Here is a 25,730-nt window from a genome sequence, read left to right as displayed (position 1 = left end):
CCTCCGATTCCCCCGGGCCGCGTTGGCTTCTCAGCAGCTAGGTTCCCCCTTCTTCCGGACGTCCTTACGTTTGGATCGGGAAGGAGCCAGGACGACGCTCTTCCCTCCTCGGCGCGTTCCTGGCCGGGCGGAGGAGGCCGAGACGGAGAGGAGGCCTGGAGTCGGAGCCCAGAGCCCCGTTCGCCGAGTGGGGCGGTTCCTAACCAGCGAAGGGGTGAGAGATGCCTTGCAAACACAAGAAGCGACTAAAAGACTCAACTGCAGCAACGGGGAGGTGGAGGTTGCCCTATTCCAAGGGGGATTGGCCATTTCCCGCCCCGGGAGCTCCCCCGTCCCCCATTCCCGTCGAGGCAGAGACCAGATTCCGGAGGCGAAGCAGAGGTCACAGAGAGGAGGAAATGAGGGCGAGGAACCTCTCTCCCCCTTGGCCCCAGAACCGAGGCCGGGCCCTCAGAGGCCGGGGGTCCCGTAGCCGATGTAGATGGGGGGCTGCTTGTCCCGGTAGGACCCCCGCAAGGCCCTTTGGGTCAGCATCTTCCGGCAGCGGCTGAGCGAGAACAGCAGGACGTCGACGAGCAGCTCGAAGAACTCGGCCAGGGTGCAGACGGAGAAGCCCACCCACAGGCCCACCAGGCCCCCCATGTTGGAGATGAGGTCGATTTCCTGAATAATAATAATAATAATTGGCATTTGTTAAGCGCTTACTATGTGCAAAGCACTGTTCTAAGCGCTGGGGAGGATGCAGGGTGATCAGGTTGTCCCACGTGGGGCTCACAGTCTTAATCCCCATTTTCCAGATGAGGTAACTGAGGCACAGAGAAGTTAAGTGACTTGCCCAAGATCACACAGCAGACATGTGGTGGAGTCGGGAGGGGAAGCAGAAGAATAATAATGGCATTTATTAAGCGCTTACTCTGGGCAAAGCACCGTTCTAAGCGCTGGGGAGGTTACAAGGTGATCAGGTTGGCCCACTGGGGAGCTCACAGTCTTCATCCCCATTTTACAGATGAGGGAACTGAGGCGCAGGGAAGTGAAGTGACTTGCCCGAAGTCACACAGCAGGAGGGAAGGAGGGGAGGGGCGGGAAGAGGGGGGCGGCGAGTCCCCCGATCAGACCCCCAGCCTCCAGCTGAGAAAGTGGGAATATATGGGGATGAAGGCTGTGAGCCCCCCGTGGGACAACCCGATCACCTTGTAACCTCCCCAGCGCTTAGAACAGTGCTTTGCACATAGTAAGCGCGTAATAAATACCATCATCATTATTATTAATAACAGAGAAGCAGCGTGGCTCAGTGGAAAGAACCCGGGCTTCGGAGGCAGTGGTCAAGGGTTCAAATCCCGGCTCCGCCATTTAATAATAATAATGATGGTATTTGTTAAGCGCTTACTCTGTGCAAAGCAGCGTTCTAAGCGCTGGGGGGGTACAAGGCGATCAGGTTGTCCCACGGGGGGCTCACCATTTTAATCGCTATTTTACAGATGAGGCCCAGAGAAGTGAGGCCCAGTTTTTTAGACTGTAAGCCCACGGTTGGGTAGGGACTGTCTCTATATGTTGCCAACTTGTACTTCCCAAGCGCTTAGTACAGTGCTCTGCACACAGTAAGCGCTCAATAAATACGATTGATGATGACAAAGTGAAGTGACTTGCCCAGAGTCACCCAGCTGACAATTGGCGGAGCCGGGATTTGAACCCCTGACCTCTGACTCCAAAGCCCGTTCTCTTTCCACTGAGCCACGCTGCTTCTCTTGCCAGCTGTGTGACTTTGGGCGAGTCACTTCACTTCTCAGGGCCTCGGTTACCACACCTGGAAAATGGGGTTTGACCGGGAGCCCCCCGTGGGACAACCTGATCACCTTGTAACCTCCCCGGCGCTTAGAACGGTGCTTTGCACATAGTAAGCGCTTAATAAATGCCATAATTATTATTATTAGTTATATTATTAATTATTATATTGTATATTATTATACATTTATACTAACTGTGGTGTTTGCTGAGTGCCTACTGGTGACGAAGCAGATAGTGTCCCTGTCCCCCAGATGGGCCCTCCAGACGGTAAGCCCGTCTTAGGCAGGGAACAGGCCCATCTTTATGTCGTACTCTCCCAAGTGCTTAGTACAGTGCTCTGCACACAGTAAGCGCTCAATAAATACGATTGATGATGATTGATGGGCGTGAGCAGGCCCCTGGGTTTGGCCAAGCTGAGTCTGCTCAGAGATAACTTTCTCAAAGAGGAAACATGCTCCGGGATCATTGTAATTGTCCATCCGGGATGACTGAACTCTAAGAGCAAGTCCCTTCGGGTTTCCACCCTTTCTAGGTGCTTATTAAATATTTATGATGATAACAATGATAATGATGTTAAATGGACGTGCACGTCCACCCGTCCGTAATTTATTTATTCCCATTAACTTCCGTCTCCCCCTCTAGTTCGTAAACTTCCTCTGTGCAGGGATCGCCTCTATCCGCTCTGTTCTACTGTAGCACTTAGAATGGTGCTTTGCACATAGAAAGCGCTTAATAAATGCCATTATTATCATTATTACTCTCCCAGGCGCTTAGTACAGTACTCTGCACACGGTAAGTGCTCAGCAAATACCACTGATTGATTGATTAAATTGATTTTTAGTGCTGAGCACCACTGGCGTGTGTGTATGTGTAAACCTGCACCCCCTCTAGACCGTATGCTCGTCGTGGGCAGGGAATGCTTCTGTTACATTGTTAATCTGTCCTCTCCCCAACGCTTAATACAGTGCTCTGCACACAGTAAGCGCTCAGTAGATACGACGGACCGACTGAATGGCCGTGCATGTGGGGTACAGACTGTGAGCCCACTCTTTTAGACTGTGAGCCCACTGTTGGGTAGGGACTGTCTCTATATGCTGCCAACTTGTACTTCCCAAGCACTTAGTACAGTGCTCTGCACACAGTAAGCGCTCAATAAATACGATTGATTGATTGATTGATTGATTGATTGATGAGGCCCCCAAACTCTTAAGCCAAGTTTGCTTCTATAGAGGAGAGGACAGGGGACGGTGGTGAAATTCAGGCTGGAGGGTGGGAAATTTGCCGGTGAACTGGCGCGGGTTTCACGCCTCCCAAGGAGCTCGTCGTGGGCAGGGCATTTCATTCACTCAATTGTATTTATTGAGCGCTTACTGTGGGCAGAGCACTGGACTAAGCGCTTGGAAAGTACAGATCGGCAACATACGTCTCTGCGTTGTTCTACTGTCCTCGCCCAAGAGCTTAGTCCAGCGCTCTGCCCGCAGTAAGCGCTCACTAAATACGATAATGTGAATGCCAAGTCCAGTTTCAGGCCTTCGTCTCCCCATTTCTCCTCCCTCTTCCTCCCCCTCACGCCATCGCCCTCTTCCACACACTCCGCCGCCAATCCGGCTCAGCCGGAGGCAAATCCAGGCCTCCGCGGACCCCCCGGAAAACAGCCCCCCGGACCCCCCCCCCCGCGAGTCCGTCCCTCGCTTACCGTGATGGACGGCTCCTCTTCGATCAGCTCGTAATTCAGTTGCTTGAAGTAAACCACGACCTTCACAAAGTTATCCCTGCAACCGGCATCGAAACCCTGGCTGACACCCCTGGGGCTCCAAAGGAGGGCTTCCCATTCATTCAGTCGGATTTATTGAGCGCTTACTGTGTGCAGAGCACTGACTAAGCGTTTGGGAAGTCCAAGTTGGCAACATTTAGAGACGGCCCCTACCCAACAATGGGTTCACAGTCTAGAAGCCCCCCTCTTTCCTCTTCTCCCACTCCTTTCTGCGTTACCCCAACTTTCTTTCTTCTTCATCCCCCCCACTCATTCATTCATTCAATCGCATTTATTGAGTGCTTACTGTGTGCAGAGCACTGTACTAAGCGTTTGGGAAGTACAAGTTGGCAATATATACAGACGGTCCCTACCCAACAACGGGCTCACAGTCTAGAAGCCCCCCTCATTCCTCTTCTCCCACTCCCTTCTGCGTCACCCCGACTTGCTCTCTTTCTTCTTCATCCCCACCACTCATTCATTCATTAATTCAATCATATTTATTGAGCACTTACTGTTTGCAGAGCACTGTACTAAGCGCTTGGGAAGTACAAGTTGGCAACATATAGAGATGGCCCCTACCCAACAACGGACTCACAGTCTAGAAGCCCCCCTCTTTCCTCTTCTCCCACTCCCTTCTGCATCACCCCAACTTGCTCCCTTTCTTCTTCATCCCCCCCACTCATTCATTCATTCATTCAATCGTATTTATTGAGCGCTTACTGTGTGCAGAGCACCGTACTAAGCGCTTGGGAAGTCCAAGTTGGTAACATCTAGAGACGGTCCCTACCCAACAGTGGGCTCACAGTTCACTGAGCAGCACGGCTCAGTGGAAAGAGCCCGGGCTTTGGAGTCAGAGGTCATGGGTTCGAATCCCAGCTCCACCACATGTCTCTTGTGTGACCTTGGGCAAGTCACTTAACTTCTCTGAGCCTCAGTTACCTCATCTGTAAAATGGGGATGAAGACCGTGAGGCCCCCGTGGGACAACTTAATCACCTTGTATCCCCCCCAGCGCATAGTAAGCACTTAACAAATGCCATTATTATTATTATTATTATTATTATTATTATTATTATTATTATTATATCAATGTACAGCTTTTATCACACAGAATACATAATAAATTATATCTACATGCAGCGTCTACAGACCGTTACATACACAATGCAAAAAAATACGGTACTTTTGTTTTTATGTACAGTTTTTTAAATTTACCTAGCCCCACACCGCTTATGTCCAAATCTGTCATTTCTTTCTTTCTCTTAACGTCATTCTCCCCCTCTAGACTGTAAGCTCGTTGTGGGCAGGGAGTGTGTCTGTTTATTGTTGCATTGTACTCTCCCAAGCGCTTAGTACAGTGCCCTGCACACAGTAAGCTCTCAATAAATACAACTGAATGAATGAATGCCTACCAATTCCACTGCATTATACTTTCCCAAGCACTTAGTACAGTGCCTGCACATGGTAAGAGCTCCATAAATACAACTGAAGGGATGCCCACCAACTCTGTTCATTGTACTCTCCCAAGCACTTAGTACAGTGCCCTGCGCACAGTAAGCACTCAATAAATACAACTGAATGAATGAATGCCTACCAATTCCACCGCATTGTACTTTCCCAAGCGCTTAGTACAGTGCCTGCACACAGTAAGAGCCCGATAAATACCACTGAAGGGATGCCTACCAACTCCGTTGCATTGTACTCTCCCAAGCACTTAGTACAGTGTCCTGCACCAGTAAGCTCTCAATAAATACAACTGAATGAATGAATGCCTACCAGTTCCACCGCATTGTACTTTCCCAAGCGCTTAGTACAGCGCCGGCACACGGTAAGCGCTCAATTGTCAGCTGTGTGACTTTGGGCAAGTCACTTCACTTCTCTGGGCCTCTGTGACCTCATCTGGAGGTTGATCTGGCATTGCTGCCAACTTGTACTTCCCAAGCGCTTAGTCCAGTGCTTCTGCACACAGTAAGCGCTCAATAAATACGATTGATGATGATGATGATCTGGAAAATGGGGATTAAGACTGGGAGCCCCCTGAGGGACAACCTGATCACCTCGTAACCTCCCCAGCGCTTAGAACAGCGCTTCGCACATAGTAAGCGCTTAATAAATGCCATTATTATTATTATTATTATGAAACTGGGGGCGGGGACAGAGGCCCCGCTTTAAGTGATTTTGATCCTGGGGAAGAATCCGAGTTCCTGAAGAGCTGTCTCCATTCCTCCCTCCCTTCCATCCCGGTTCCGGCCCAGGGAAGACGGCGGCAGTTGGGGGGCCCATCCCGCTTTTCCGGGCATCCCTTCCATACCTGATGAGGGCGGGATCGTTGGCGATGATGCTCATCTGGCCCCCCATCTCCTTCAGATCCTTGGAAAAGTTCTCCTGAAAGAAGGCATGGGCGGCTTAGACTGTGAGCCCACTGTTCGGCAGCGACCGTCTCTAGATGTTGCCAACGTGGACTTCCCAAGCGCTTAGTCCAGTGCTCTGCACACGGTAAGCGCTCAATAAATACGATTGATTGATTGACTGATTGAAATGGGGAGCCAAGGGGCCAGTTAGGGCCACAGGAGGGGCCGGACTGGAGGCCTTGAAGGGGGAAATCCAAGAACGTGGAGCCTCCTGAATTTTCCCAATCCTCAATTCAGGAATGTGGGAGAGATCTCAGCCTTCCCCCCAGCCGATTCCCGGCCCCTCCAACCAAGCTTTGTGGGGGGTCTCGCTCCTCCCGGCAGCACTCTTGGGTAGGGCCCGTCTCTATATGTTGCCAACTTGGACTTCCCAAGCGCTTAGTACAGTGCTCTGCACACAGTAAGCGCTCAATAAATATGATTGAATGAATGAATGAATGAATGAATGGGAGCAGCATGGCGCAGTGGATTGAGTGCAGGCCCGGCAGTCGGGAGGTCACGGGTTCTAATCCCGGTTCTGCCCCATGTCAGCTGTGTGACCTTGGGCTAGTCATTTCACTTCTCTGGGCCTAGGTTCCCTCATCTGGAAAATGGGGGTTGAGACTGTGAGCCCCATGCAGGGCAGGGACTGTGTCCAACCCGATTTGCTCGTATCCACCCCAGCGCTCAGTACAGTGTTTGGCACATAGTAAGCGCTTCACAAATACCACAATTATTATCATCATTATTTTCTGGGCCTCAGTTACCTCATCTGTAAAATACTGGTTGAGACTGTGAGCCCCACGGGGGACAGGGACTGTGTCCAACCCCATTGGCTCGCATCCACCCCACCTCTCAGGACAGTGCTTGGCACATAGTAAGCGCTTCACAAATACCACAATTATTATTATTATTTTCTGTCCCTCAGTTACCTCATCTGTAAAATACTGGTTGAGACTGTGAGCCCCATAGTAAGCGCTTCACAAATACCACAATTATTATCATCATTATTTTCTGGGCCTCAGTTACCTCATCTGTAAAATACTGGTTGAGACTGTGAGCCCCACGGGGACAGGGACTGTGTCCAACCCGATTGGCTCGCATCCACCCCAGCGCTCAGTACAGTGCTTGGCACATAGTAAGCGCTTAACAAATACCACAATTATTATCATCATTATTTTCTGTGCCTCAGTTACCTCATCTGTAAAACACTGGTTGAGACTGTGAGCCCCACGGGAGACAGGGACTGTGTCCAACCCGATTGGCTCCCATCCACCCCAGCGCTCAGTACAGTGCTTGGCACATAGTAAGCGCTTCACAAATACCACAATTATTATCATCATTATTTTCTGTGCCTCAGTTACCTCATCTGTAAAATACTGGTTGAGACTGTGAGCCCCATAGTAAGCGCTTCACAAATACCACAATTATTATCATCATTATTTTCTGTGCCTCAGTTACCTCATCTGTAAAATACTGGTTGAGACTGTGAGCCCCACGGGGGACAGGGACTGTGTCCAACCCCATTGGCTCGCATCCACCCCAGCGCTCAGTACAGTGCTTGGCACATAGTAAGCGCTTCACAAATACCACAATTATTATTATTATTTTCTGTCCCTCAGTTACCTCATCTGTAAAATACTGGTTGAGACTGTGAGCCCCATAGTAAGTGCTTCACAACTACCACAATTATTATCATCATTATTTTCTGTGCCTCAGTTACCTCATCTGTAAAATACTGGTTGAGACTGTGAGCCCCATAGTAAGCGCTTCACAAATACCACAATTATTATCATCATTATTTTCTGTGCCTCAGTTACCTCATCTGTAAAATACTGGTTGAGACTGTGAGCCCCACGGGGGACAGGGACTGTGTCCAGCCCGATTTGCTTGTATCCACCTCAGCGCTCAGTACAGTGCTTGGCACATAGTAAGTGCTTAATAAATACCAAAATTATTATCATCATTATTTTCTGGGCCTCAGTTACCTCATCTGTAAAATACTGGTTGAGACTGTGAGCCCCACAGGGGACAGGGACTGTGTCCAACCCGATTTGCTTGTATCCACCCCAGCGCTCAGTACAGTGCTTGGCACATAGTAGGCCCTTAACAAATACCATTTTATTAGTAGTATAATTAGGGAGGAAGGAGAGGAAGGTGGAGGCGGGGGCCGCGGGCCGGTACTCACGATGAAGGCCGTGGAAGGCCACTGCGATCCAGACACGGTCAGCTCGTACAGTTCCTCCCTCCAAAGCAAGCGGGACATGGCTCCTGAGGGAAACTGATCCTCCGCCCCCCAGGAGGAAACAGACCCAACCCCGGCCCGGCCCCCAGCCCAAGTCCCGGCCTGTATTTTCTGAGCGCCAACTGTGTGTGGGGCACTGTAATAATAATAATAATAATAATAATAATAAAAATGGCATTTATTAAGCGCTTACTATGTGCAAAGCGCTGTTCTAAGCGCTGGGGAGGTTACAAGGTGATCAGGTTGTCCCATGGGGGGGGCTCACAGTTTTCATCCCCATTTGACAGAGGAGGGAACTGAGGCCCAGAGAAGTGAAGTGACTTGCCCAAAGTCACACAGCGGACAATTGGTGGAATCAGGATTCGAACCCATGACCTTTGACTCCAAAGCCCGCACTCTTTTCCACTGAGCCACGCTGGTACTAAGCGCTTGGGAGAGACCAACAGAACAATAAACAGACACATTCCCTGCCCACAGCGAGCTTACAGTCTACAGCCTTGAGAAGCAGCGTGACTCAGTGGAAAAGAGCCCGGGCTTTGGAGTCAGAGGTCACGGGTTCAAATCCCGGCTCCGCCAATTGTCAGCTGGGTGACTTTGGGCGAGTCACTTCACTTCTCTGGGCCTCAGTTATCTCATCTGTAAAATGGGGATTAAGATTGTGGGGCACCCCATGGAACGACCTGATCACCTTGTAACCTCCCCAGCGCTTAGAACGGTGCTTTGCACATAGTAAGCGCTTAATAAATGCCATTATTATTAGAGGGGGAGACGGACATTAACGGAAATAAAGTAGTGGCCGCAGAGGGTAGAGAGAGCACCCCACCCATGGGGGGACCCCCAAAATGGCCAGTCATTTTCCCCATCTGTAAAATGGGGGTTCAACACCCGTTCTCCCTCCCCCTTAACCTGGGACCCCCATGTGGGGCGGGGGCTGCGTCCACCCTGATTAACTGCTGAGGGGCAGCGTGGCCGAGTGGAAAGAGAGAAGCAGTGTGGCTCAGTGGAAAGAGCCCGGGCTTTGGAGTCAGAGGTTATGGGTTCGAATCCCAGCTCCGCCACATGTCTGCTGTGTGATCTTGGGCAAGTCACTTAACTTCTTTGAGCCTCAGTTACCTCATCTGGAAAATGGGGATGAAGACTGTGAGCCCCCCGTGGGACAACCTGATCACCTTGTATCCCCCCCAGCGCTTAGAACAGTGCTTTGCACATAGTAAGTGCTTAATAATGCCATTATTATTATTATTATTATCGTCAGCTGTGTGACTTTGGGCAAGTCACTTCACTTCTCTGGGCCTCAGTTCCCTCATCTGTAAAATGGGGATTAAGACTGTGAGCCCCCCGTAGGACAACCTGATCACCTTGTATCCCCCCCCAGCGCTTAGAACAGTACTTTGCACATAGTAAGTGCTTAATAATGCCATCATTATTATTATTATTATTATTATTATTATTATTATTATCATCAGCTGTGCGACTTTGGGCAAGTCACTTAACCTCTCTGGGCCTCAGTGACCTCATCTGTAAAATGGTGATTAAGACTGTGAGCCCCACATGGGACAACCTGATCACCTTGTATCCCCCCCAGAGCTTAGAACAGTGCTTTGCACATAGTAAGCGCTTAATAATGCCATCATCATTATTATTATTATTATTATCATCAGCTGTGTGACTTTGGGCAAGTCATTTAACCTCTCTGGGCCTCAGTGACCTCATCTGTAAAATGGTGATTAAGACTGTGAGCCCCACATGGGACAACCTGATCACCTTGTATCCCCCCCCGAGCTTAGAACAGTGCTTTGCACATAGTAAGCGCTTAATAATGCCATCATTATTATTATTATTATTATTATCATCAGCTGTGCGACTTTGGGCAAGTCATTTAACCTCTCTGGGCCTCAGTGACCTCATCTGTAAAATGGTGATTAAGACTGTGAGCCCCACATGGGACAACCTGATCACCTTGTGTCCCCCCCAGCATTTAGAACAGTGCTTTGCACATAGTAAGTGCTTAATAAATGCCATTATTGTTATTCTTATTATTATCGTCAGCTGTGTGACTTTGAGCAAGTCACTTAACTTCTCTGGGCCTCAGTGACCTCATCTGTAAAATGGTGATTAAGACTGTGAGCCCCACATGGGACAACCTGATCACTTTGTATCCCCCCCAGCGCTTAGAACAGTGCTTTGCACATAGCAAGCGCTTAATAAATGCCATTATTATGATTTAAACGGGGCACTTACTTGCACTGCAAGGGGCATTGGCAATTCAGCATGTCGTGGGCAAACCTGAACTCGTAAAACTTGACACATTCACCTGGGGAGACAGAAGAGGAGGACCCCGAAGTGGGCGGCGGGGAGAGGAGCGGAGCCCCGAGACGGATGGACAACAGGAGAGCAGGACTCCAAGGCCCACTGTTGGGTAGGGACTGTCTCTATATTTGCCAACTTGTACTTCCCGAGCGCTTAGTACAGTGCTCTGCACACAGTAAGCGCTCAATAAATACGATTGATTGATTGATTGAAGGCTGGAGGAGGAGGAAGAGGAGGACCCAAAGGAGGGTGGCAAACAGAGGAACAGAGTCGCGAGGAGGGCAATGGTGTGTTTGGAAGTGCCCTACTGAGAGCCCACCTCCTCCAGGAGGCCTTCCCAGACTGAGCCCCCTCCTTCCTCTCCCCCTCATCCTCCTCTCCATCCCCCCATCTTACCTCCTTCGCTTCCCCACAGCACCTGTATATACGTATATATGTTTGTACGGATTTATTACTCTATTTATTTATTTATTCTACTTGTACATATCCGATTTATTTTATTTTGTTAATATGTTTGGTTTTGTTCTCTTTCTCCCACTTCTAGACTGTGAGCCCACTGTTGGGTAGGGACTGTCTCGATATGTTTCCAAATTGTACTTCCCAAGCGCTTAGTACAGTGCTCTGCACACAGTAAGTGCTCAATAAATACGATTGATTGATTGATTGATTACTCTATTTATTTATTTATTTTACTTGTACATATCTATTCGATTTATTTTATTTTGTTAATGTGTTTGGTTTTGTTCTCTGTCTCCCCCCTTCTAGACTGTGAGCCCACTGTTGGGTAGGGACTGTCTATATGTTGCCAAGTTGTACTTCCCAAGTGCTTAGTACAGTGCTCTGCACACAGTAAGCGCTCAATAAATACGATTGATTGATTGATTACTCTATTTATTTATTTATTTATTTTACTTGTACATATCTATTCGATTTATTTTATTCTGTTAATGTATTTGGTTTTGTTCTCTGTCTCCCCCTTCTAGACTGTGAGCCCACTGTTGGGTAGGGACCGTCTCTATATGTTGCCAACTTGGACTTCCCCCCGTGGGACAACCTGATCACCTTGTATCCCCCCCAGCGCTTAGAACAGTGTTTTGCATTTAATAAATGCTATCATTATTATTATTATTATTATTATTATTAATCCCACTTCCCCCCACCTCCCTTGCCTGCTGGGTGTCCTTGGACAAGACACTTCAATTCTCTGTGCCTCGGTTTTCTCACCCGTAAATGGGTAGTCTCACATGGGGCAGGGACCGTGTCCAACGTGATTATCTTTTATCTACTCCACTGTTTAGCGCTTGGCACAGAGTACGCACTTAACACATAACATCAGTAATAAGCATTTACTATGTATCAAGCACCGCACTGAGCGCTGGGAAGGAAATACAAGGAGGAGGTAGAGCATTGGTCCCCGGTGCCGATTTGTACTTCCCAAGCGCTTAGTACAGTGCTCCGCACACAGTAAGCGCTCAATAAATACGATTGGATGAACGAATAAATCAAAAGAAGGAGGGGGGAGCCTGGACTCGAGAAGCAGTGTGGCTCAGTGGCGAGAACCCAGGCTTGGGAGTCAGGGGTCGTGGGTTCTAATCCCCGCTTCGCCACTTGTCAGCTGTGTGACTTTGGGCAAGTCCCTTCAGCGTGGCTCAGTGGAAAGAGCCCGGGCTTTGGAGTCAGAGGTCATGGGTTTGAATCCCGGCTCCGCCATCTGTCAGCTGTGTGACCTTGGGCAAGTCATTTAACTTCTCTGAGCCACAATTACCTCATCTGTAAAATGGGGATGAAGACTGTGAGCCCTCCGTGGGACAACCTGATCACCTTGTATCCCCACCCAGCGCTTAGAACGGTGCTTTGCACATGGTAAGCGCTTAATAAATGCTATCATTATTATTTATTTATTCTCTGCGCCTCAGTTACCTCCTGTGTAAAATGGGGAGGAAGACTGTGAGCCCCACGAGGGACAACCTGATTACTCTGTACCTATCCCAGAGTTTAGAACAATGCTTGGCACGAAGGAAGCCCTTCACAAATACCGTTATTAGAATCATGTATATATGTATATATGTTTGTACATATTTATTACTCTATTTTATTTGTACATATCTATTCTATTTATTTTATTTTGTTAGTATGTTTGGTTTTGTTCTCTGTCTCCCCCTTTTAGACTGTGAGCCCACTGTTGGGTAGGGACTGTCTCTAGACGTTGCCAACTTGTACTTCCCAAGCGCTTAGTACAGTGCTCTGCACATAGTAAGCGCTCAATAAATACGATTGATGATGATGATGATGATCATTATTATGCTCTCTGCCACCGCTGTCAAAATTCAGGGATGCAATGGGCAATTTTCTCAGTCGCTGAGGGGTGACTTTTCCAGCATCCTCTCCAGGACGCCGGCCCTCTCCCCCCCCGCCGCCCTGACCCTCAGCCTGGGTTCCCCACCCCCCCGCAGGACCCTCAGACCCCCCACCCTCGGCTCGGTCGGCCGCACGACAGAGGCCCACGGCTTCACTCACGGACTCCCGCCATGCTGAGGTTGCATTTGGGGTATCCCAGTTCCTTGGGCGAGGGAAATTCCCAGTGGCTGCAGTCACAGTTCTCCATAATGCTCTGCTGGGCACACGTCCTCTTGCAGGCCTGCGGTGGGGTGGAAGAAACACGAGAAAAAGCCGGAGACCCCCCTCAAATCCCTTCCCGAAGCCTGCCTTCTCTGACTAATCAATCGTCTCTCCGCCCTATTTCCTCCTTTCAGCATTTCCACTTTCCCCTTAGATATCTACAACCTCAATGGCCCTTTTCTTAAATATCTGACTTCCCCTAGCTTCTAATTTATTTGGTGTTGTCTCCCTCTCTAGATCATCAGCTTGCTGAGGACAGTTATTTACTTGTACATATCTATTCTATTTATTTTATTTTGTTAATATGTTTGGTTTTGTTCTCCGTCTCCCCCTTTTAGACTGTGAGCCCACTGTTGGGTAGGGACTGTCTCTACCCAATGTGTTGCCAACTTGTACTTCCCAAGCGCTTAGTACAGTGCTCTGCACACAGTAAGTGCTCAATAAATGCGATTGATGATGATGATGATGATGACAGGAACCGTGTCGACTTGGTCTATTATCCTCCCCCAAGCACGCAGAACAGTGCTCTGCACAGCATAAGGGCTCAATAAACGGGAGCCCGTTGTTGGGTAGGGACGGTGTCCGTTGCCGAATTGTACTTTCCAAGCGCTTAGTCCAGTGCTCTGCCCACAGTAAGTGGTCAATAAATACGATTGAATGCATGAATAAATGTGATCGATTGACTGATCGACAGATTTCCCCCTTCCACAGACGGGGACCTAAGGTGTTTGCTGAGCCCACTGTCGGGTAGGGACCGTCTCTATATGTTACCAACTTGTACTTCCCAAGCGCTTAGTACAGTGCCCTGCACACAGTAAGCGCTCAATAGATACGATTGAATGAATGAATGAATGAACCTCCGAATCCCTATTGAACCCCCCGTGTCTTCCCAAGAACTAGGCCTCTGAGGACAGAATCCCACTTCCCGCTCGGACAGAATCCCACTTCCCGCTCTCCCCCTCCCAAACTCCGAGTTTCTGGGAGAAGGCTAGAGGGTGGGAGAGGGAGGCGGCCAGGTTTCCCCACGGAGAGGGAGAACTCGGGAATCTGCCAGAGCCGAGCCTACCTCCCGGGTGTAGCCCGCGCCGTAGACGTCCCGGTAAAAGTTCTTGATGTCTTCGCCCTCCGTGCAGTGGTTCCCATATGGGGATTTCAGCCTCTTGATGTGAACCTGTGCACCGGGAAGGGGTAGAAACACATCTGACCGAACCCGGAGGGAGTTGGGAGGACCTGGGTTCTAATCCCACCTCCACTACTTATCTGCTGTGTGACCTTGGGTAAGTCACTTCACTTCTCTCTGCCTCAGGTACTCATCTGTAAAATGGGGATTAAGACTGTGAGCCCGGCAGATCCCCGAGTTCTCCCCCTGCGTGGGGGAACCTGGCCGGCTTCCTCTCCCACCCTCTCGCCGTCTCCCGGAAAATCGGAAGTTGGCAGGGGGAGAGCTGGAAGTGGGATTCTGCCCTTGGAGGGCTAGTTCTTGGGAAGACGGGGGGTTCCACAGGGACTTGGAGGTTCTTAAAAGTAAAGATCCGAGGTCCCTGTCTGTGGCCTAGTGACTAGAACACGAGTCTTGGAGTCAGGAGGCCCTGGGTTCTAATCCTGACTGCGCCACTTATCTGCTGTGTGACCTTAATCACTTCACTTCTCTGTGCCTCAGTTCCCTCGTCCGTAAAATGGGGACTAAAACTGTGAGCCCCACGTGGGACAACCTGATTACCTTGTATCTACTCAAGCGCTGAGAACAGTGCTTAAGTAAGTAAGCACTTAACAAATACCATCATTATCATTATTAAATTAAGCACTTAGTTGGGTAGGGACCGTCTCTATATGTTGCCGACTTGTACTTCCCAAGTGCTTAGTATAGTGCTCTGCACACAGTAAGAGCTCCATAAATACGATTGATTGAATGAATGAACAAATACCATCATTATCATTATTATAAAAGTAAGCACTTAACGAATACCATCATTATCATTATTATTAAAGTAAGCACTTAACAAATATCATTATCATTATTATAAAAGTAAGCACTTAACAAATACCATCATTATCATCATTATTATTAAAGTGCTTAATAAATACCTTAAAAGAAAAAGAAAATGGACCGTGTCCAAACTAACTGTCTTGTATCTACTCCAGCGCTTAGTACAGGGCCTGGGACATATAGTAAGCGATTGACAAATACCATTTTTTTTTAAAGGGGAGGGGGCAGATTTCTGGGCGAGGAGAAGACCAGCGGTTTCCAGCCCAAGGTAGAACAGACTTTATATTAATGTCTGTCTTCCCTCTAGACTGTAAGCTCGTTATGGGTAGGAAATGTGTCTGTTTATTGTTGTATTGTACTTTCCCAAGCGCTTAGTACAGTGTTCTGCACATAGTAAGCGCTCAATAAATACGACTGAATGAATGAATGAACAAATATCATCATTATCATTATTATAAAAGTAAGCACTTAAATACCATCATTATCATTATTATTAAAGTAAGCACTTAAAAATACCATCATTATCATCATTATTAAAGTAAGTGCTTAACAAATACCTTAATAAAAAAAGAAAATGGACCGTGTCCAACCTAACTGTCTTGTATCTACTCCAGCGCTTAGTACAGGGCCTGGTACATATAGTAAGTGATTGACAAATACCATTTTTTTAAAGGGTGGGGAGGCAGATTTCTGGGTGAGGAGAAGACCAGCGGTTTCCAGCCCAAGGTAGAGCAGACTTTATATTAATGTCTGTCTTTCCCCTAGACTGTAAGCTCGTTATGGGTAGGAAATGTGTCTGTTTATTGTTGTATTATACTTTCCCAAGCGCTTAGTACAGGGCGCCGCACAAGGTAAGCGCTCAGTGAATACGATTGAATGAAAGAATGAATGATGCTTGGGGTTGGGGCAGGGGTGGAGCTGAGATGCGGCCGCATTCGGAGACACGGGACAACGCACCTGTTCTAAGCGCTGGGGAAGACACGAGTTTATCAGGTCAGATCAACAAGGTCGGTCTGTTATCAATCAATCAATCAATCAATCGTATTTATTGAGCGCTTACTGTGTGCAGAGCACTGTACTAAGCGCTTGGGAAGTACAAGTTGGCAACATCTGGAGACAGTCCCTACCCAACAGTGGGCTCACAGTCTAGAAGGGGGAGACAGAGATCAAAACAAAACATACTAACAAAATAGAATAAATAGAATAGATATGTACAAGTAAAATAAATAAATAGAGTAATAAATATGTACAAACATATATACATATATACAGGTGAATCTGTTATCTGAATTTCCACCAGCAGCGCTTGGCGGAGTTGGCTCTTGGCAAATCCCACAGTGACTAGGCTGAATTGCACTTTCCAAGTGCTTAGTACAGCGCTCTGCACACAGTAAGCGCTCAATAAATACGATTGAATGAATATTACTGGAAGGAGGGCCAGATCTAACTGGAGGCCATGACTCGCTCCCCAGCAAACCATTAAGATGGTTTCCCAGCAAACTGGGTTAACGCAAGGCCATTTCCTTGCAGAAGAGCATTTCCAGGGAACGCAGTGGGGCTTAGAGGAAAAGGCCCGGGCTTTGGAGTCAGAGGTCATGGGTTCAAATCCCATCTCTGCCAATTGTCAGCTGTGTGACTTTGGGCGAGTCACTTCACTTCTCTGGGCCTCAGTTACCTTATCTGTAAAATGGGGATGAAGACTGTGAGCCCCCCGTGGGACAACTTGATCACCTTGTAACCTCCCCAGTGCTTAGAAAAGTGCTTTGCACATAGTAAGCACTTAATAAATGCCATTATTATTATTATTATTATTATTATTATTATTATTATTAAGGACCCGGGTTCTAATCCCGGCTCCGCTACTTGTCTCATTCATTCATTCAATTGTATTTATTGAGTGCTTACTGTGTGCAGAGCACTGTACTAAGCGCTTGGGAAGTACAAGTTGGCAACATATAGAGACGGTCCCTACCCAACAACGGGGTAAGTTACTTCACTTCTCTGTGCCTCGGTTACCTCACCTGTAAAATGGGGATTAAACCGGTGAGGCCCCGGGTGGGAAAGGGACTATATCCTAACTGATTTGCTCGTATCCATTCCAGGGCTTAGAACGGTTTTTGGCACATAGTAAAGTGCTAAAGAAGTATCATAATTATTTCCTGGGGGAGACCCTTCGCCCTCTCTCAGTCTGTGAGCCCTGGGTGTGGGGGTTGTAAAGAGCAGGGATTGTATCTACCCCAGTGTTTAGGGCAGTGCTTGGCACAGAGTAAGCCCTCAACAAAGACCACTATTCTTCTTTTTATTATTATTAACATTAATGATACTAATGATGGTATTCGTCAAGTACTTACTGTGTGCCAAGCCCTGTTCTAAGTGCTCTGGGAGATACAAGTTAAGCAGGTTGGACTCAGGCCCTGTCCCCTTTGGGGCTCACAGTCTTAATCCCCATTTTACGGATGAGGTAACCGAGGCCCAGAGAAGAGAAGTGACTTATCCAAGGTCACACAGAAGACAAGTGCCCGGTGTGGGCAGGGATCGCCTCTCTCTATTGCCGAATTGTACTTTCCAAGCACTTAGTTCAGTGATTAGTAAGCACTCAATAGATACGACTGAGTGAATGAATCAAAGTGGCAGAGGCTGGATTAGAACTCGGGTCCTTCTGATTCCCAGGCCCGTGGTCTAGCCACTAGGCCGTAATGCTTCTCCAGTGCGATCCCGAGAGTGGCCTCGATTTCCTAATGCCGACCTTTCTCCCGCCCTCTGAGACTGTGAGCCCCGGGGCAGTCAGGGATCGGGTCTTCCCTGGGGCTTAGCGCAGCGCTTGGCACACAGCGGGCACTCAACAAATGCCACCATTCTTCTTCTTTCAATCACTGGATCCGGATCGGTGCCCGCTCCCACATCCGAGGGTTCAGCGGGATGGCACTGACCCTCCGTGCTCCCCCACCCCCCGACCGCGGGCTCCGACCTTCATCATGCCAATGTCGGTCTCGGCCCCGGGGGGGATGTTGACGCCCTCGTCCTCGGGGAAGGGCATCTGGGCCTGGTCGTGGATGAGGAGGCGGATCCCGGCCGCGTGGGTCATGTCTCTCACGTACTCGATCTGCTGGATAAACAGCTCCAAGTGCAGCCCTGTGAGACACAGAGGCACACACACACACGCGCACACGCGCACACATGCACGACAAGCGGCCCGGCCAGGCGGGCACCGGGCCGGAGACCCCCGCCTCCCGTCCCCTCCAGCCCCAGCCCGGGGAGCGGGCCGGGAGGAGAAGAGTCTATCGAGCAAGAGTGGCTTCTTCACGCCCTTCCCCTACTGGATGGCCCTCCATGCCAAGAGCTTACCCTAGGTGGTAAACTGAGGCAGGGGGCAGTTCCAAAGCTCTAGGCCTGGGGGCTTGAAATGGTAAACCTCAACGGGAAGGAAGCAGGGGCGGATGGTAGGGAGGGGGCACGGGGAGGTTTTCCCATCCCGCTCCGCCCCGAGGGCTTGTCCTTTCTTGGTCTGAGGTGGGGGCCTTTATTAATAATAATAATTCTCGTCTTATGCCTTCGAGTCGTCGCTGACCCATCGCGACGTCGTGGCACGTTTCTCCCAGAACGCCCCCCCTCCATCTCCAATTGTCCTGCTTGTGGATCCATAGAGTTTTCTTGGTAAAAATCCAGAAGCGGTTTACCAATAATAACGATTAGGGTGCTTGTTAAGCGCTTAGTATGTGCCAAGCACTGTTCTAAGTGCTGGGGTAAATACAAGTCAGTCAGGTCGGAGACAGTCCCTGTCCCACGTAGGGCTCACACTCTTCACCCCCATTTTTACAGATGAGGTAACGGAGGCCCAGAGAAGCAAAGTGACTTGCCCAGGGCTACACAGCAGACATATCATCATCATCAATCGTATTTATTGAGCGCTTACTATGTGCAGAGCACTGGACTAAGCGCTTGGGAAGTACAAATTGGCAACATATAGAGACAGTCCCTACCCAACAGTGGGCCCACAGTCACATATGGCAGAGGCAGGATTAGAACCTGTGACTCTTAGGCTGGAGCTCTATAATAATAATAATGATGGTGCAAAGCACTGTTCCAAGTGCTGGGGGGATACAAGGTGATCAGGCTGCCCCACGTGGGGCTCACAATCTTAATCCCCATTTTACAGATGAGGTAACTGAGGCCCAGAGAAGTGAAGTGACTTGCCCAAAGTCACACAGCCGATCAGTGGCGGAGCTGGGATGAGAACCCACGACCTCTGACCCCCAAGACTGGATTGTTTCCACTGAGCCACGCACGAAGCCACACTGCTTCTCCACTTTTCTTGTCCCAGTCTCACTGCCTCCACCCAGCTGGGAACCAGGGAGTTCTGGGATGCCCGTGGGATTGCCCGGATGCCCGGGATGGAGAGTGGACCGCCCCCCGCCCCGCACCCCCGGGGTACCCCGCTGAGCCGGGGCAGGACGGCCGCCCCCAAGGCCTGCCCCTCTCACTCTGGGCTCCACCCAGCCTCCCCCTACCATACATGAATCCGGCCTTGGTGACGTTCAGAACCTCCGGGGCGATGGGCGACCCCCGGATGTCCCCCGACTTCTGGGAGTTGAAAGTGTAACAGTTCCCGAACTTGTAGTTGATGAAGCCGGAGAAGGAGCTGGAGGGGGACGGGAAGGCCGGAGGGTGGGCGGGAAGCACAGAGGACTCCCACGCCTGCGGGGTCACTCATTCGTGAGCCCTCCTCCCGGCCCGAAATGGTTCACGAGTTACCAAAGAGGCAGCGTGGCCTAGTGGGGGGGTCATGGGTTCTTATCCCGGCCCCACCACAAGTCTGCTGTGTGACCTTGGGCAAGTCACTTAACTTCTCTGAGCCTCAGTGACCTCACCTGTAAAAATGGGGGTTAAAACTGTGCACCCCATGTGGGACAACTTGATCACACTGTATCCCCCCCAGCGCTTAGAACAGTGCTTTGCACATAGTAAGCGCTTAACAAATGCCATTATTATTATTATTATTATTATTATTATTCTCTGGGCCTCGGTTACCTCATCTGCAATATGGGGATTCAGACTGTGAGCCCCACGCGGGACAGGGACGGAGTCCAACCCGATTTGCTTGTATCACCCCGCGGCGCTTAGTACGGTGCTCAGCACATAGGAAGCGCTTAACAAATACCACAATTTATTATAAGAGGACTTCCTGGAGGAACCAGGTTGGGGGAGTCTTTCATTCAGTCGTCTTTTATTGAGTCTTAGCTTCAAACCCCCTAAGGCAGGCTCGTCTCCTGCCCGCTCCCCAAATCTGCTGTTTCTCTGGGAGTCTTCACCGTGGTTCCCTCGTCCCTTCTCCAAGGGCCCGTAATTTATTTATTTCTATTAAGATCCATCTTCCCCTCTAGACGGTCAGCTATTGTGGGCAAGGAGTGTGTCTACCCACTCTGTTGTATTGTACTCTCCCAAGCGCTTAGTACAGCGCTTTGAACACAGAAATCGATCAGTTGATTCTCCATCATTCTTTCCCCTCCCTTCTCTGACAGCCAATTTCCACGGCTCTGAAACTCGTTAGGACTTCCTGGGGTGAAACGCCCTGACCTTCCTTCCCTGCTCTCTGTAGAATGGCCCAGTGATAATAATAATAAATGATTATTGTATTTGTTAAGCACTTACTATGTGCCAGGCACTGTACTAAGCGCTGGGATGGATACAAGTAAATCAGGGTTGGGCGCAGTCCCTGTCCCATGTAGGGCTCCCAATCTCAATCCCCATTTTACAGATGAGGGAACGGAGGCAGAGAGGAGTGAAGTGACTTACCCAAGGTCACACAACAGACTAGTGACGGAGCTGGGATTAGAACACATGAGCTTCTGATTCTCTGGCCCTTGCTCTATTCACTATGCCATAATAATAATAATAATAGCATTTATTAAGCGCTTACTTTGTGCAAAGCACTGTTCTAAGTGCTGGGGAGGTTACAAAGTGATCAGGGTGTCCCACGGGGGGCTCACAGTCTTCATCCCCATTTTACAGATGAGGTAACTGAGGCACAGAGAAGTTAAGTGACTTGCCCAAAGTCACACAGCTGACAATTGGCAGAGCTGGGTACCACAATTGCCATGCCGTGCCATGCCATGCCATGCCATGCTCCTTCTAAGGCTCAATAATAATAATAATAATAATGATAACGATGGTATCTGTTAAGCGCTTACTATGTGCCAAGCACTGTTCTAAGCGCTGGGATAGATCCATAGCTCAGTGGCTCAGTGGGTCAATAACTCAATGGCTTAATGTCTCAATAGCCAACTGGACCGATGGTTCAATGGCAACCATGAGAAGCAGCATGGGCTAGTGGTTAGAGCCCGTGACTGGGAATCAGGAGGACCTGGGTTCTAATCCCGGCTCTGCCACTTGTCTGTTGTGAGAGCTTGGGCAAGTCGCTTCGCTTCTCTGTGCCTCAGTTACCTCATTTGTAAAGTGGGGATTAAGACAGGGACTGGATACAACCTGATTAGTTTGGATGGGTTCTAATCCCAGCTCCACCACTTGTCTGCTGTGTGGTCTTGAGCAATCATAATAATAATAATGATGACATTTATTAAGCGCTTACTATGTGCAAAGCACTGTTCTAAGCACTGGGGAGGTTACAAGGTGATCAGGTTGTCCCACAGGGGGCTCACAGTCTTCATCCCCATTTTACAGCTGAGGTAACTGAGGCTCAGAGAAGTGAAGCGACTTGCCCAAAGTCACACAGCTGATAATTGGCGGAGCCGGGATTTGAACCCCTGACCTCTGACTCCAAAACCCGGGCTCTTTCCACTGAGCCACGCTGCTTCCCCAAGTGATATAGAGAGGAGCCTGAGGGGTTGCTGGGTAGGGATTGTCTCTATTTGTTGCCGAATTGTACTCTCCAAGCGTTTAGTACAGTGCTCTGCACACAGTGGGCGCTCAATAAATACGATTGAACGAATGAATAAGGTGGGAGGGAATAATATCGAGAGGAATAGACTGCTCAAATGTCCCCTAAAACCGGAAGCTCGTTGTGGGCAGGGAATGTGTTTGTTTATTGTCCTATTTTACTCTCCCGAGTGTTCGCTACAGTGCTCCGCACACAGTAAGCGCTCAACGAATACGATCGAATGAATCGTACGGCCGAAAGATTTCAAAGCCCCTGCTCTCAGCCCTGTCCGTAGGCCAGGACCCCACACTCCGGGGGCTGCGACCCCTCCCCAGAGCCCCCGCATATCTGTCCGCCTGACGAGCCTCAACGTCTGTGCTCCGCGGGGGTCCCGGGCTGCCCCCCAGCCCCCCGAACCGCCGCCGCCGGCTACCTTGAGTTGCATTTCTGCCCGTGGAAGTTACAGAAGATGAGCATGTCCTCCAGCTGGTGGCCCATCTGGATCTTCTGCTCGTCGGACAGCTGGTTGAACTCGGAGGCGAATTTGTGGAAGGCGCCGGCATACTGCACGTGCTCGGTGGGGAGGTCGGGGGAAGAGGTGTCCCAGGACGGAGAGCGGTTCCGCCGGTGGGCCAGCTCCAGGCCGGAGTCCTAGGCCGGGCCGGACCTCCTCTGACCAACTGGTCTGGGAGGAACTGGGTCCCCATCCCTCCCTCCGCCTTCCCCTCCTCCCGCCCCCCGTCCGGCCTCGCGGCCTCCCACAGGCCGCCCGCCGGGCTCAGACTTCCTTCCGCTAGCTTGTGCGGCGGCCCGGGCCGGTGACCTCTGCCCTCGTGGCTCTGCCGTTCGCTTCTGACTCGGTGGGAGGCTCCCGCACCCAGGGACCCCCAGCTTTCCGTTTGCCCCGAGCGCGGGCCCGGGGGCCGAGCCGGGCATCGAAAGGAGAGCGGGGGAAGGCCGGGATGGGCCGTCCGACGCCGCTCCTCGGACAGACTCGCCGACCTCACCCCCGCCCCTGAGTTCTCGTCCCCGGGGCCTCTGGGCCTGGGCCCCGGCGCTTCCGTCGTGGTTGGGCGAACCCCCGTCCGCTCCACCCAGACCCCCTTTCCCACCGTCCCACGCCAGGCCCGGCCTCGCCCGAGCAAAAGGCGACGACGGTCCAGATCGCCCCGGCCTGAATCCGGGCTCGAACCCGTCGCCAGTCTCCCTGACCGTCCGGCTCCCCTCGGCCTCCGCCGGGCGACAGAGGCGGCACCGTAGGCTCCCCCGGCTCCACGTCTGGGCCGGAACCACCGCCCCCCTCTCAAACTACGGCCCCACCGCACTCAGGACCGAGATCTGCCCCGTCGCCACTCCGGGTCCCTACCAGAATCCCCCTCTCCCCGGAACCTGCTGCCAGACCAAGGGGCGCGAGGCAGGGCGGGCCGCTCCTCGACTGGAAACTCAACCGTCGTGGCCAGGAGAACGGGGCCCGAGGTCAACCCCCGGGCGGGCGTCGAGCTCGCCGGGCCGCGGAGGAGAGCAAAGGGGTACGGGAGGGGCGAGGCGCCCCGGCCGGCGTGGGGGAACCCGGCTGTGCCTACCTGCGCTTCTCCAGGGCCACACGGGACCCTCGCCCTCACGGGGACTCACGCGGCAGCCCCTCGGCAGCTCTGGGCTGGGGAAGAGAGAACCGACAGAGATTCCTGTGCCACCCGGGTGGGCGGGCCGCCTACCTGCAGCGAGGCGAAGGTGGCGAAACTCTTGTTGACGGCCGAGAGGCGGACGCTGTTGAGGTTGCAGATGGTCACGGCGGGGAACTTGAGCTTGGCGTTGGAGACGAGCATGATCTTCTCGTGGGAGGGATAGGAGTAGTAGGTGAGGATGATCTCTGTGCACTGCCACAGGGCACAGCAGAAGGCGAAGGAGGCGAAGAGGGACCAGAGTACCTTGCGGAGCCAGTGCTGCGAGCGGAAGATGTTGGGAAGGCCGTGGGCGGACGTGTGCTGCAGGGTGGCCCACCCCAGGTGCCGCAGGGAAGACCCAGCGGCCTCTTCCCCGGCCTGCTCCTTCTTGGCCTCCTTCAGAAGGGTCATCTCCTCCCCGGAGCCGGAGCCCCAGCTGGGCCCGCTTTGCGGCTGAGAGCCGAAGGACGGGGGTCCCTCCGCCGCCGGCCGAGGCTGACGTCCGGGGAGCGGACGGACCCTCCTGGACCTGCCCTATCTGGGTCGGCCGGCCTCCGGGGCCCGCGGGGTTTATACCGGGTCCCGGCCCGTTCCCCGGGGACCCCGGCCCCACATAATCCGCCCCCCCCCAATCTCTCTTCCCTCCGCCTTTCTCGCCCCCCGAGATAACGAAGCCAAATCCGGGCTCCGCTTAGGCCTCGGTCCCGGAGAGCCGATTAATCCCGGGGGACTGGAAGCCGAGGCTGATTCCGGGTCTCCTGGAGACCTAGGGGGTGAGGAGGAGTTTGGCCCACCTCACCCAATCGCCGCCGAGGGGGGTCTTGGTAGCCCCTTCCCCTTGGGCCTTCCCTCCACCACTCTCTGCTGGGGCAGGGAGGGGGCACACATTCAGAGCTCGCGGGTCTGGTACTTTTAATTGCCAATTAGGAGACCTTTCTCTTGAGGGAATCATGCCTTCTTCCTGAACGAACAGGTGATTGAGCTAATCATCCCCGTGTCCTCAGAGCCACCCCGATTCCCCTGCCCCCAACTTCCCTCCGCCTTCCCCTTGTCCTAGCTCCCCTGACTCTTCCCACCCGAAGGACCCCTCCCCAACCCCGGAGCAGCCAGAGATCCGGAGAGAACGATATTCGTTCAGAGAGCTGCAGAAGCAGTGTGGCTTCACGGCTAGAGCCCAGACTTGGGAGTCAGAAGGACCTGGGGTCTAATCCCGGCTCCATCACTTGTTTGCTGTGTGACCTCGGGCAAGTTACTTCGCTTCTCTGGGCCTCAGTTCCCTCATATGGAAAATGGGGATGAAGAGCGTGAGCCCCATGTAATACAGGGACTGTGTCCGACCTGATCACCTTCTATCTACCCCAGCGCTTAGAACAGTGCTTGGCATATAGTGAGTGCTTAACAAGTACCATAATAATAATAATAGCCAGCAATTATGTCAGGGAGGGTGGGGTTACCCTAGTTTCATACCCCAAAGCCTTAGCACAGTGCTCTGCACCTAGTAGCGCTCAATGAATACCGTCGATGATGGCCATTTTACCAAAGAGAGCTGACTATTTTCAGGAGACATTCTCCATCCTCTTCTTTTGCTTTGGGCAGGACGAGGATGCAACAGGTCTTTGAGTTTGCCGATAACTTTCCAGATTATCGCCTTCCACTCGGCCGAAGTGTTCCTTTCTCCCTAACGAGTGCCGGATAATGACCTGGAGTCCTCCAAGATAGTCTGGGAGGTCATTACAAGGGCACGAAAGAGAGATAACAAGACAGCCTCCTTCATTATTGATTAGATTTTTAAGCCCAGCTAATCCCCGGCAAATGGGGTGTTTTAGTGGGAGGTGAGTTTGCCTAGTTAGTAGAAAGGTGGGATTCAGACCCCACTTTTCCTCGGTGGGAGTTTGACTGGTGAATTTGAGATAACAGGGCCGCGGTTTCTTCGGCTTCGGAGGCAGCGATCCTGATGGTCGCTTAATTCTTGTCAACACCACCAACAGATACCAGTTTGAATTCGGCCTGTGCTGCAAGACTGAATTATTAAAACTGATAGACTGCGAGCCCGTTGTTGGGTAGGGACCGTCTCTACAGGTTGCCAACTTGGACTTCCCAA

General features: G+C 51.1%; 1 protein-coding gene across 1 annotated transcript; it reads right to left on the bottom strand.

The window, feature by feature from the left end:
• Nucleotides 1–450: 450 nt before the first annotated feature.
• On the bottom strand, nt 451–24,040 carry LOC119946422 (amiloride-sensitive sodium channel subunit gamma-like). Its single transcript, XM_038767715.1, has 11 exons — nt 23,681–24,040; nt 22,399–22,616; nt 19,600–19,730; nt 18,060–18,223; nt 14,171–14,275; nt 13,003–13,123; nt 10,417–10,489; nt 8,119–8,176; nt 5,852–5,925; nt 3,482–3,557; nt 451–663 (listed from the first exon to the last, which is right to left on the bottom strand). The coding sequence occupies exons 1-11, from the start codon at nt 24,038–24,040 to the stop codon at nt 451–453; spliced, it is 1,593 nt and encodes a 530-aa protein (XP_038623643.1).
• Nucleotides 24,041–25,730: the final 1,690 nt, after the last annotated feature.

Source organism: Tachyglossus aculeatus, chromosome 27 (assembly GCF_015852505.1).
Source record: "Tachyglossus aculeatus isolate mTacAcu1 chromosome 27, mTacAcu1.pri, whole genome shotgun sequence".
NCBI lineage: Eukaryota > Metazoa > Chordata > Mammalia > Monotremata > Tachyglossidae > Tachyglossus > Tachyglossus aculeatus.
This window is presented reverse-complemented; position numbering and strand designations above follow the sequence as displayed.

Bases quoted from the DNA above. Each gene is read 5' to 3' on its own strand.
- LOC119946422 (XM_038767715.1), bottom strand. From the start codon at position 24,040: ATGACCCTTCTGAAGGAGGCCAAGAAGGAGCAGGCCGGGGAAGAGGCC. The intron at 14,276-18,059 runs GTCGGAGCCCGC...CCCGGTGCACAG, and splicing joins CCGACATTGGCATGATGAAG to GTTCACATCAAGAGGCTGAA. The intron at 5,926-8,118 runs GTGAGTACCGGC...GCCTTCTTTCAG, and splicing joins GGCCTTCCACGGCCTTCATC to GAGAACTTTTCCAAGGATCT.